Source organism: Kogia breviceps, chromosome 16 (genome assembly GCF_026419965.1).
Source record: "Kogia breviceps isolate mKogBre1 chromosome 16, mKogBre1 haplotype 1, whole genome shotgun sequence".
NCBI classification, from domain to species: Eukaryota; Metazoa; Chordata; class Mammalia; order Artiodactyla; family Physeteridae; genus Kogia; species Kogia breviceps.
The window spans coordinates 61,902,438-61,916,559 of record NC_081325.1 but is presented as its reverse complement, the minus strand read 5'-3'; the positions used below and the strand labels follow the sequence as shown (position 1 = coordinate 61,916,559).

Below are 14,122 nucleotides of genomic sequence, written 5' to 3'. Positions count from 1 at the left end.
CCCCAGTTGACCTCTTGATAGCAATCTCCCAGAGACGCTGAGCCAAAACCCCACAGCTAAGCAGCTCCCAAATGCCTGATCCACAGAAAGTTACATAATAAATGCTTATTTTTGCTTTAAGCCACTAAGGTTTGGAATGAGTTGTTAGGTAGCAATAGATAATAAACACAGAAGGCTCCTATCTGTTGAGGTCAATTCCGTGGATAATAAGGCAGCTGTGCGTTATCGGCAGCCAGGACACAGCAACCAAGAAGCAGATAAAATGGACGGGTAAAGGGATGCAAGCAGGGCACCAGCAACATCCACTACCTTAGTTACCTTTCACATTAAATGTTTCCATTAAACCCTTCATATTCCTTACTACAGTGTCATGCCATGAATTATTATTAATGATGACTTGGACAGTTTTTAAAAATGTATCTGGCAACACCTTGAAATTCTAGGCCTAGTGAAAATATTCTTCAAAAGTGAAGATATGTTCAAACAATAGCTGAGAAAACTCATCACTAGTAATAAGCAATGAAAGATGTACTAAGGCTAAAGCAAAGATTCTAGATGAACACACAGAAATGAAAAAAAAAAGTGCCATATGGGCTTCCCTGGTGGCGCAGTGGTTGAGAATCCGCCTGCCGATGCAGGGGACACGGGTTCGTGCCCCGGTCCGGGAAGATCCCACATGCCGCGGAGCGGCTGGGCCCGTGAGCCATGGCCGCTGAGCCTGCGCGTCCGGAGCCTGTGCTCCGCAACGGGAGAGGCCACAACAGTGAGAGGCCCGCGTACCACAAAAAAAAAAAAAAAAAAAAAAAAAAAAGTAGAGTACAAAAAAGTAGCCACATATAGCATTATAAACATTATCTTTGTCTGAATCAATCTTTGTATTCAATATAACCCTAATCAAAACTCAAGAGATTATAAAATATATTTGAAAAAATAATTCTACAAACATCTAACAGAATTTTGAAAAACAGTAGATAAAGGGGCTTACAAGATTTAAGAAAATCTTTAAGAGCCAAAGAGAAAAAAGAAAAAACAGAAAAAAAAAAAACAGTAAACAGAGCAATTTCAGAGAGAGCTTATAAACAGGTCAGTGTATCTATCTAAGGGAACTTAGAATGAGTATGAATTAAAAAAAAAAAAATCAATGAGAAAAGGAAAAGGACAGATTGTTTTAGAGCAACGCTTGAAATCTGCCTCAGAATTTGGAAAATTTAAGTTGGAACTTTACCTCATATATAACATATATAAAGATATAGTCTCTACATATATTAACAATGTGAGAAACAAAATTATAATGCTAGTATGAAAAAGAATAGTAGACTATCCTTTTGAATTGACACAGGCAAGAAATTTTTAAACAAGAAAACGTTTTATAAACAATTTCTGTTTAACAAAGACCATCTTAAGTTACACATCAACTCACTTATTTACATTTAATTGAACTATCATCTTAGAAAATGCAAAGTCTAAAACTGACAATATATAGAACATAAAAGAAAACTACAAATGGTTAAGTTAAATTTAAAAAGGAATCTAGTAGGAAACTGAGCTCACAGATAAAAAGGAAACGGGAAAGCAGAGAAACAAAATTTTAGGAAATAAAAATTTTAAAACTATATTAGTTTGTATTAGTTAACTTATATAATTATTATTAAACTATATTAGTTAATGAATTGATTAGAGTGATAAGAAAATAGCTCACCCATGAAATAAGAGATCTGAATTAACAAAAATATAAAGTACAAGAAAAAGAAATGTCAGTTTACTTGCCACAAAAGGAATTCTCAGTCTCTCACCTAGTTCCTAATCCCAGCTTCTGAGTACTTTTAGTATACTAAGGCTGGGTTCTCTTGAGAAATATCCCTGCACAAGCCCAACGATTATGTAGCATAAAACTTTCTTCCCATCTTTCCTTAAGGGTCCTGTGGCCCTTTTGCTTCCCGGGAATAGAGACCAGCTCTCAGTTAACTTTAATCCTAAAGACCCAAAATGCCATTCTACTCCGTCTGTCTGAATGGGACTCATAGAGGTCAAACTGAAACGGAGCAGGACCCTATGATCCCTGCCCTGCATGTCCTCAGTCTGGCTTTTGTCTGTGAAAAAACTTTGGGCAAAGAATAAGTTTAATCAGAGAAGTGAGAAAATGCAGAAACAAAGGAAAACAGTCCAACAAGACTAAGCATAGTTAAGGACCTTTAGTTCCTTTTCATGGGCTATATAGATCATATTCTGAGCGGTATCCTGTGAGCTGTTTTGTAGATATTGACACCCTCACCAGGTAGAAGAGGTGAACTACGTGATGACCAGGCTGTAGCCATGACTTAAGCTGCCATAATTCCGCGAACTGGCCTCAAAGAAATGGGAACAAACCGACCCTGGGACTGAAGATTAACTGTACTTAAAACAATCAAGATGACGCTGGTCAGACCACCAGTGACCAATGTCAAGGTGACGGTCAGAGCTGACTGTGCTGTTTCTGCATGGAGCCCGCTCCCTCCATCTGCAAAAGCTCTTGCCCACTGATTGTCAGGCGGTGGGGGGGATGGCAGTCGGCCTTTGGACAGGATTCCACCCTCCCCACCATTGCCAGCATCCAATATAAAGCAAGCTTTCCTTTCCACCAACCCTGTCTCTTTATTGACTTCTGAGTGGCAAGCGGCCGGACCCCACTTTCGGTTACAAAATGAAAATGAAATTTTAGGCTCAGTCTTGTCTCACACTGGGCCCCGTGAACCCACAGAAGTGCGTCTGTTTCACGCTTCTCAATATGTCTTTGGAAGAGACTTGCACGGTCCCCACAATGGCTCCTCAACTCATGGAGTGAGAGCCAAACTGAAATCCCTAAAACTACCTCTTGTACAAAAAAATAGTAAAACAAGAGAATATCACAGCTGTTTTGGTTCTGGTACCAATGCCAGTATGTGGAGAGGAAGTGAGGGTCCCCATACCAACAAAAAGCAATTTTCCCACAGCAGCAGAGTATCTAAAAACCCAGTTCAATTCTGACACTATCTACCCAGAGAGAGCATCAGATTCCACAGGTTAATGGTTCAGTCCTACAAGACTGTGTCCCACCCCCTCCAACACACACACACACACACACACACACACACACACACACACACACACACACTTCAGATGCCAGTCTCAAGTCCAGGTTGTTACTTGTACTTCTGAACAGTTGGCTAGAAATCACACGTTCTCACTACCCACTCCCCCCTTGAGTTTAACTAAGTTGCTAGAGCGGCTCACAAAACCCAGAGAAATGTTTTACTTACTAGGTCAACAGTTTATTGTAAAAGGATATAACTCCGGAACAGGCAGACGGAAGAGCTATGCAGGGCAAGGCACCGGAGGATGGAGCACACAGCTTCCATGCCCGCTCCAGGCACGCCACTCGCCCTGCACCGCCACATGCTCAGCGACCAGGACGCTCCACAAACCATCGGGGGTTTTATGGAGGCTTCATTACACAGGTGGGATTGATTAACTAATGGCCGCTGTCGATTGAGTCAACCTGTGGCCCCTCGCCCCTCACTGGAGATTAGGAGGTGGGACTCCAAGTTCCAGCCTTTTAATCACATTTTTGGCTCTCCAGGCAGCCAGCCCCACCCTTAGGTGGGACCCAAAAGTCGCGTCATTAACATAACAAAAGACACCGTTCTTCTCTCATCACATAGGAAAATCCAAGGGTTTTAGGAGTCTATGCCACGAATGGTGTCAGAGAACAAATACATATTTCTTACTATAAATCACAATATCCTTGGGAATTGCTGAGTTTAGGGTCATCATCAGACACGAAAATTGCAGTGGTGGTGATCTTAACACTTCACCATTGACCTCACTTGTTTGGCTGGTCTATGCACACGGGGTGGACGTGGATAATGGCTGGATTATCATAACCCGAGTCAGAAGGTGACTCCAATTACATACTCCTTTGTATGTGGTGTCTGCTAGAGCAAATCAATACATGTCCTGCCACCTGCTATCCAGCTAATGACTTGACAAATGCTTTTCTCTCTTTACCAGTTAGTAAGGACAATTAGAAAGATTTCACTTTCAGCTGGCAAGAACCCCTTCACTGTTAGACCTCAGGGCAATTCTCCCACTCCATGACAGACAGGAGCCATGATCATCCAGACATCCTACAGGACACCATGCTGATAATCAAATATTGATCACATTATGCTAGATAACTTCGTAGACGAGTGAAGGATTCTGGTGGGGAAAAATATTGACATTTTGAGTGCTTAACAATTCAGCAGGGTTTCTAAATGTCTAGTAGTCTGAATCTGATTGGGATATTCTCCTCATACAAAAGACAAATTTCTACACTTAAGATGACCTAAAGCACAGGAAGAAGCACAGAGCTTTTGGGATCCCTTTGCATCTTAGAGAAAACATGTTACACACATATTACAACATACTGTGTTGCTACAACCCATTTATAAAGTAGCACCAAGGTGCTCTGACATTCAGTCCAGATGATCCAGTTCATCTATGCAATGGTGACTGAAGTACTGGTGGCAAATAAAGATGCTCTGAAGAGACTCCAGAAAGCCCCATAAGAAGAATCACAGTATAGACACCAAGGGTGTTAGAGTAAAGTCTTTTTTTTTTTTTTTTTTTTTTTTTTTTTTACTGAACACTATTTTTGTTTGTTTGGTTAGTTGGTTGGTCGGTTGGTTGGTCCATCTGTCATTTAGTAGGTCAGTCAGCTGGTTGGTTTACAACTTGGCTCTGGCAGAACCTGCACACTTGACCATAAACCAGCAAATGATTCTGCAACCTGAGATGCCCATGAGGAAATAAGTACTATCTGACCTGCCAGGCTGTAAGATTGGACTTGTATAGAAGCAATATAACATCAAGTGGACATGATTGATTGGAAATCAGCCTCAAGCAGGTAGAAAAAGGACAAGTAAGATGCATGGAAATTAGCCCAGACTCACTAAGCACCTATTCCTGCTACATTGCCCCACCTACTTAAATCAAAATTTATGACCTCATGGGGAAAGATAAGTTGATAAAGGATAAATAAAATGCAGGTTATAAAAGGAAAATCAAAACAGTATTGCTAAGAGAGCTTTCTAAAACAGAGCTGGGAGTCCACTGAGGAAGTGTGACTTACGTACATCTGGACCTGGATGGAATCTGACCTTTGACCACTTACTGTGGTCAAATGGTCAAATGACATTTGACCATTACTGTCTTAATGCAGGCACTCAGAACACCTGCCCAATGATACTTATCAGATACTTACCACAAATAACTTGTGACAGCCTATCTACTTATTGAACCCTTACCCTAAAATAGCCTTTAAGAATAAATATTTCCTTTCTTATATCAGAGTCAATCATAATTCTTGCCAGCCAACTTTAACAAGCTTGTGGCTTTTATCTTTATAAGCCCCTGACTCTTTCCTCTGATCCAACACTCTTTTAGTTTCACCCAAATCTCTCTCCTGAATAGCAATTCCTAATAGCCCAAATAAACTCTTACTTGCAGCCTTCAGCACTGCTTGGATGACAAAGTCTACTTTACAATAGGAAAGGATAGATAAAATTCAGGTCTACTTTATGGATAGGTCTGCACAATATATAGGCATCAAGAGGAAATACACTGCCACAGAAATTAAGTTGCATTCAGGAATGGCAATAAAAAAAATGTGTAAAATTGAAATGCTTAAGCTGGCTCAAGTGCAGGACCTCTGGTTGTTCACTTTGTACTGCATGAGATTGGCAGGTGATGAGCCTACCCTGATTCATGGGAAATGGTTAATGGTGGCTGACCAGTCAAGGGCATAGAAATAATGAGTTTGCCAGATTGGTGACATGGAGGTCTATTCAATGGCCAGGATAGATACTTACAAAACTTTCCACTCAGATAAGTCCCTCATTGCTCCTGAGCCATTCTGTAACATTTCACCTACATGGTCTTAGTTTTGCAAGGGAATAAACCATGTTAAGTAAGGGGTTTTGTTTTGGTTTTCCAGCAACTAGGTTGTTTTGGTGGTGAAACTGACATGATCTTTAGGAACGTAATATCTTCCTTAGCTGGGTTTTATCATGAGAACCACCATAGCCAAGGCATACTGATTTCTCAAGTGCAAGAAATAACTACTGATCACTATAGATGTTTAAATTGAAAAAGAACACAGCTATTTTACTTGCAAACAATGTGCTAATTGTTTTCAGCTGTAGCACATAGCCAGTAATAGCTCAGTTCTTTATCCGGTGCTTATACCCCAACTGAGGAGAGAATGGGGCAATTAAGAGCACTATCTCAAAAGGAAACAGATTTTACATTATAGAGAGTAAAGTATGTAAAATACTGAATTCTCCATAAGGTATATTTGAATTAATAAACAAACACAGAATTCTGAATTCCAGGTCAATTTAAAAATACCTACTGAGAATCTAGTATTTGCCATTGTACTGGTCAACTGAATACCAAAATAAATAAATAATAGTTTCCTCCAGTATTAAAAGGTTTTTAGTTTAATCACCAATTCTCAAGCAACCGGACACTAATGAAGGCTTTAACAATTAATTTAACAGTTAATCACGGGCACAGTGGTAGAAATGTGAGTTATAGAAGAAAGCCACTCAATGCTTATCATTTTGAATAGAAAGATTGTAATTTTCAGCATTCCAGGTAAAAGGTATGGACACGTTATATTTTTTAACAGGTGCTTAACATTCAGTAATACTTATCACATCATTTACATGAATACTCTTTCTGTGTTGCATTCTGTCCAATATAGTAGCTATTAGCTACATGTAAAATTTTGACTAAAACTAATTAAAATTATGTAACGTTAAAAGTTCAGTCCTCAGTCACACTAGCTACATTTTAAAATTTTTTTATTTTATTGTGGTAAGAACACTGACCATGAGATCTACCCTCTTAATAAATTCTGAAGTGTACAATGCAATATTGTTGACTACAGGGAGGGGGAAATGGGGAGTTACTCTTCAACGGGCATAGTTTCAGTTAAGCAAGGTGACTGAGTGTTATAGATTGCTGTACAACATTGTACACTAGCCACATTTGAAGTGCACAATGATCATATGTATGTAAGGCCTGCCATATTGTATCAGAAAAAAATGTTCCCTTATCATAGAAAGGTTTTTTGGTCTCCTGAGTTGAACCTATCTTCCTAATTAACAGAATAGGAGGAAGCACTGAATTTTAAAGGTAATTAATGTTGATCTTTTGTTTCTTCAGGAGTGTATTTTGTTCTACTTAATTCTTAATTCAACCCCTACAGAATAGAATACATTCTATTCTGTTGTAAAATTAATAGCTTACTTTCTTTTCTCTTTCTGGTTGTAAAACAAATGTCTTACTTTCTTCTGTTGGCAAGTGTCTCTTCCCCATTTCTTATAAAGATCTTCATTCCATGCTTCTCTTTGCTCCCATCAAAAGAACAACGGGGGCTTTGTGTGGGTGTTCTGATTGGACGGCCGCAAATCTTATTTACCTTTTAAATAGAAAATATTAAAGACAGTTAGAAACCATGCTCCAGCCTTTCTGAGGATGTAATGTTCACTAGAGTCCAAAACAATGACATATTCTTATTTATACCACACTAATAACCTTTAAGACATACAATGTTTGTTAATTTTTAAAATAAAGGGAATCAAATTATCTGTATAAAATGGCAGCCATAATAAATTGATGTTATACACATTTATACAGTTTGCATGTATGCAAGTGCAAAATACACGAATAAAAACATATATGCAAAATCAGAGAACTACATTAATAAACTAGCCTGCTTGTATAAATAAAACTATTTAATCAAAGTAGATATTATTTATGGTTTATATCCATATGTATGACTAATTACTTACTTGTACTAATTTTTTTAATAAAACAATTTGCTATTGAATATGTGGTCCATTTCTATATGAGTTCTAAGGGTAGTTTTCTTCTTAAAATGCTTTCTTAGAAATGCCAATAAATATTTTTATATAAGATCTTATTTTGTAATAGTTGTATATCTTTTTTCTCAATCTGGTTTGATTTCAAGGGTGTTATTTATGGTGTCTTTTTAAAAAATTATTTATAGAATTGAAAATTTTATTTTTTAATACTACTTATCTAGTAAAGATCTTCATATGTAATTATCATTGAAAATTAAGTAATTAATTGGACACATTATCATGTAAAGCATCAAAAAAGATTCACAAGATAACTTATACATTTTAAAAGGCATAGCCATATAATTAAAAATACATAAAAGCATTGCCTGAGAATCAGAAGACTTTGGTTCCTGTCCTAATTTTTCCTTCTTAATTGCTGAGATGTTGAAAACAGTGGCAGAACTTTTTAAAACTTGATTCTCTTATATGTAAAATGAAGAACTTAGAATAAATTATTCCAAAGTTCCCTTAAAGTTCTAAATTTTTAAAAATTTTCCATGAATGAGCATTACAGGAATTATGAATCAACTCATTTATTTAAACCATAATTATTTTGTTCCAATATTTACAAAGAACATGTATTAGATGCTATAGGACATAAAAGATTAGAAACTGAATTTTCCCCCAAAGAGCTGACAATTTAGAAGGAAAGAAAAAACAATCCCCCCAAATATCAAACTGCACATGCACCTTAAGAAAAGGCCTGGCCCACACCAGGCTCCAGCCCACCCTGCCAATGTGACAGCCCCAGAGAACGCTGGAAAAGGCCCTGGCCCATGCTCACTTCGGCTCCAGTCCTCCTACCAAAGCCACTGGGCACACACAGTCAGCATAGGGATACTCTCAGACAAGGACATACCTTCAAGAGCAAGGAGAGGTAATTGCTTCACCTAATTTATAGAGACAAACAACAGAAAGCAAACTTTAATGAAATGGAGAAAAGTAATTTACTTGATAGAATGTTCGAAGTACCAGTCCTAAAAGAGCTCACTGAACTCAGGAGAAGGCTATAGGAACACTGAGAATTTTAACAAAGAATTTGAAAATGTAAAACAAATATTATATATATAAAATATATATATTTATATATATGAACCTCATGGTAACCAAAAACCAAAAACCTACAATAGATACACAAAAAAACAAAGGAACCCAAAAGGAATACTAAAGAAAATCATCAAACCACAAGGGCAGAGACTAAAAGAAGAAAAGAACAGAGAAGAACTACAAATACCTCCAGAAAAGAATGAATAGAATGGCAATAAGTACATACCTATCAATAATCACTTTAAATATAAATGGACTAAATGCCCTAATCAAAAGACATAAGGTAGTTACATGAATAAAAATAACAAGACCCATCCATATACTGCTTACAAGATATTCACTTCAATGCTGAAGACACACACAGACTGAAAGTGAGAGGATGGCAAAAGGTATTCCATGCAAACGGAAACAAAAAGAAAGCTTTGGTAGCAATACCCATATTAGACAAAACAGGCTTGAAAACAAAGTCTCTAGCAAAAGACAAAATAGAACATAACATAATGATGAAAGAGTCAATCCAAGAAGAGTTCTTAAACATGTATGAACATAACATAGGCATACCTATATACATAAAGAAAATATTAACAAACATAAAGGGAGAAAATGACAGTGATACAAAAGTAGGGGACTTTAATACCCTACCTGCAGCAATGGACATATAATCTGGACAGAAAATCAGTACAGAAACATTGGCCTTAAATGACACATTAGACTAGATGGACTTAACAGATATCTACAGGACATTCCATCCCCAAACAGCAGAATACATATTCTTTTCAAGTGCATATGTAACATTCCCCAGGATAGATCACATGCTAAGGCCACAAAACAAGTCTCTATTAATTGAAGAAGATTGAAATCATATCAAGCATCTTTTCTGACCACAAAGATATGAAACTAGATATCAGTTACAGGGAGAAAACTGGAAAAAACACCAACACATGGAGAGTAAACAACATGCTACTATAAAACCAATGTGTCAATGAAGAAATCAAAAAATACCTTGAGACTAATTAAAATAAAGACACAACTTTCCAAAATCCATGGGATGTGGCAAAAGCAGTCCTAAGAGGGATTTATAGTGATACAAGCCTATCTCAGGAAACAACAAATGTCAAAGGAGCAATCTAACTTGACACCTAAAAGCACTAGTAAAAGAAGAACAAACAAAGACCAAAGTTAGTAGAAGGAAGGAAATAGTAAAGATCAGAGTAGAAATAAATGAAATAGAGAACCCAAAAAAAGAGGAAGAAAAGATCAATGAAGCTAAGAGCTATTTTTTTGAAAATATAAATGAACTTGTTAAACCCTTAGCTAGACTCATCAAAAAAATAAAATAAAAAGGGAGAGGGCCCAAATACATAAAATTAGAAATGAAGAAGTTACAACTGACACCACAGAAATATACACAATCATAAGAGAATACTACAAACAATTATAAACCAAAATTTGGACAATGTAGAAGAAATGGATAAATTCCTAGATACATACAGTCTTCCAAGACTGAATGTGGAAGAAACAGAAAATCTGTACAGACCCAATAATAGTAATTAAATTAAATCAGCAATCAAAAAACTTCCAGCAAACCAAAGTCCAGAACCAAACAGCTTCATAGGGGAATTCTACTAAACATTTAAAGAAGAGTTAGTACCTATTCTTCTCAAATTATTCTGAAAAACTAAAGAGGAAGGAATACATCCAAACTCATTCTACAAGGTCAGCATTACCCTGATACCAAGACCAGTCAGAGATATTACAAAAAAAGAAAATTACAGGCTAATATCCCTGATAAACATAGAGACAAAAATCCTCAAAAAAATATTAACAAACTGAATTCAACAATATAAAAGGATCATAGATCATGATCAAGTGGGATTTATTGCAGGAATACAAGGATCGTTCAATATCCACAAATCAATTAATGTGATACACCATATTAACAAAAGGAAGGATAAAAAATCACATGATGATCTCAATAAATACAGAAAAAGCACTTGACACAATTCAATATCCATTCATTATAAAAACGTTCAACAAAGTTGGTATACAGGGAACAAGCTTCAACATAATAAAGGCCATTTATGAGAAACACACAGCTAACATCATACTCAACAGTGAAAAGCTAAAATCTTTTCCTCTAAGATCAGCAACAAGACAAGGACGCTCACTCTTCTCACTTTTATTTAACAAAATATTGGAAGTCCTAGTGACAGCAATCAGACAACAAAAAGAAATAAAAGGCATTCAAATTGGAAGAGAAGAAGTAAAACTATCACTATTTGCAGATGACATGATAATATATATAGCAAACCCTAAAGACTACACCAAAAAACTACCAGAACTAATAAATGAATTCAGTAAAGTCACAGGATATAAAATAAATATACAGAAATTTGTTGTATTCCTATACACTTATAATGAACTATCATAAAGAGAAATCAGTAAAAAAATTCCATTTACAATGGCATTAAAAAGTATAAAATACCCAGGAATAAATTTAACCAAAAAGGTGAACCACCTGTACTCTGAAAACTATAAGACATTGATGAAAGAAATTGAAGACAACACAAATAAATGGAAAGATATTGTGTGTTCATGGATTAGAAGAATTAAGATTATTAAATACACAAATATTTACAATTGCCAAGATATGGAAGCAACCTAAGTAAGTGTCCATCAACTGATGAATGGCTAAATAAGATATGGTATATAGAATTGACACTTGAACAATGTGGGAGTTAGGGGCACCAACCCCATACAGTCAAAAATCCACATATAACTTTATAGTCCACTCTGTGTATCCACAGATCCACATCCATGAATTCAACCAACTGCAGATAGTGTGGTACTATAGTACATATTTATCAAAAAAAAAGAATCCACATATAAGTGTACCTGTACAAACCCACTTTGTTCAAGGATCAACTGTATATACAGTGGAATATTATACAGCCATTAAAAATGAATGAAATCTTGCCACTTGCAACAACATGGATGGACCTGGAAGGTATTATGCTAAGTGAAATAAGTCAGACAGAGAAAGACAAATACTATGTTTTCACTTATATGTGAAATATAAGAAAAAACAAATAAACAAATATAACTAAATAGGAACAGACTCTAGAGAACAAGCTAGTGGCCGCTAGAGGGGAGGCAGGTGGAGGGGGGAGAATGGGAAAATTAGATGGAGGGGATTCAGAGGTACAAACTATCAGTTATAAAATATAGGTCACAGGGATGTAATGTAGAGCACAGGGAATATGGTCGATAATATTATAATAACTTTTCATGGTGTATAATCTATAAAAATGTTGAATCATTATATTGTACACCTGAAACTAATAATAATAAGTCAACTCTACTTCAATAAAAGAAGAAAAAGAAGTAACACTGTAACATGTAGAAAATGAACAGATTAACTCTGTTCGGGGTGCTTAGGGAAGAGCTTCAGTAGGTAATGTCTAAATGGCAGATTAAAAGATAAACTAGGGGTTTTTCAGGTAGACAAAGCAGGAAATTTCCAGGAGAGAGTAGAAAGGCAAAGAGGTGTAAACAACTTAACATGTTTCATAGAACAAAATGTACATAGTGAAAGAAAGCAGTATAGCAAAAGGTAAGACATAAAAACTACCATGATATATATGATGATGGATGTTAACCAGACATTGTGGTGATCATTTCACAATATATACAAACATCTAATCATTATGTTGTACACCTGAAACTAATATAATGTCATAGATCAATTATATCTCAATTCTTAAAAAATGCCTTAATATGTCTTGGCTATCAAGCTAAAGAACTTGCTTAAGCAAATGGAAAGCAGGCAAAAGCTTCCAAGGTGGAAAATGGTTGCTTAACGATTTCCACAAGAGAAAAATCTTCATAACAGCAGTTTGCAGGGAGGGAGATGAAAGGTCCTCCAGTAGAACACTAGAGAAATGCTGGGGCCCAAAGTCAGCAGAAGAAGTGGTGAAAGAAGCAGCAGATATAGAGGTAGACAGGAGGGAGAGATAGTAGCTTGGAGACTGATTAGATATATAATGTTTTCTGAACAAAGAATAACGGTGGAAGGTAGAGGGAAAATCTTGAGAGAGATATAAGCGCAAGAAAAATCAGGCTGACATCAAAAATGGATAAAAATGTGGTTCGCCTGGAAAGAAGTGAACATGAAGGGTAGTAGTAAAAGGAAATTACGTTTGAAGAGTAGGTTGGAGTCAGATCTTGGAGGGTTTAAAATGATAAGCTAAGAAGTTTTATTTATTAGACAAAACCTCTGATGGCTGTTGAATGGAAAAGCCAAATTCCAGAGCTGATATTTAGCAATGAATCTGACAGCCCTGTAGAAGTTGGACTAGAGAGAGAGACCTATTAGAGGGAGGTAAACTGTTAATAGATCCTGAAGTTCTCAGGAAAGAGAATTTTATTCTGAAGTACAGTAGTGACAGTATCCATGAAGAGGAGGATTCATGAACCATGTACAGAGAGAAGAGAAGAAGAATCAGCAGGGCTAAATCCAGAACACTGACAACACCGAATGTTGACAAGGATGTAGAGCAACAGAAACTCTCATTCATTGCTGTTGGGAATGCAAAAGAGTACAGTCCCTTTGGAAGACTGTTTGGCAGCTTCTTACAAAATCAAAAACAAACAAACAAACAAACAAACAAACTTTTATCATATGATCCAGCAATTACACTCCTTAGTATTTACCTAAAGGAGTTAAAAATTTATGTCCACACGAAAACCTGCACACAGATGTTTATAGCAGCTTTATTTATGATTGCCAAAACTTGGAAGCAACCAAGCTGTCCTTCAGTAGGTAAATGGATAAATAAACTGTGGTCCATCAAAACGACAGAACATTATCGGTGCTAAAAAGAAACAAACTATCAAACTGTGAATAGACATAAAGAAAACTTAAATGCCCATTACTAAGTGAAAGAAGTCACCCTGAAAAGGCTTCATACTATATGATTCCAACTATATGACATTCTGGAAAAGGCAAAACTATGGAGTCAGTAAAAAGATCAATGGTTACCCGGGGTGGGTATGGGTGGGGGAATGAATAGAGAAACACCGAGAGGATTTTTAGGGCAGTGAAAACTACTCTGTATGACACTCTACTGGTAGATACATGTCACTAT

General features: G+C 36.5%; 1 protein-coding gene across 1 annotated transcript in view; it reads right to left on the bottom strand.

The window, feature by feature from the left end:
• The window catches only part of GPC5 (glypican 5), a 1,282,790-nt gene that overhangs the window by 996,044 nt on the left and 272,624 nt on the right, over positions 1–14,122 (bottom strand). The window contains exon 4 of the mRNA XM_059041775.2: positions 7,350–7,483. Coding sequence (XP_058897758.1) covers positions 7,350–7,483 — 134 coding nt within the window. The remainder of the gene's footprint in view (positions 1–7,349; positions 7,484–14,122) is intronic.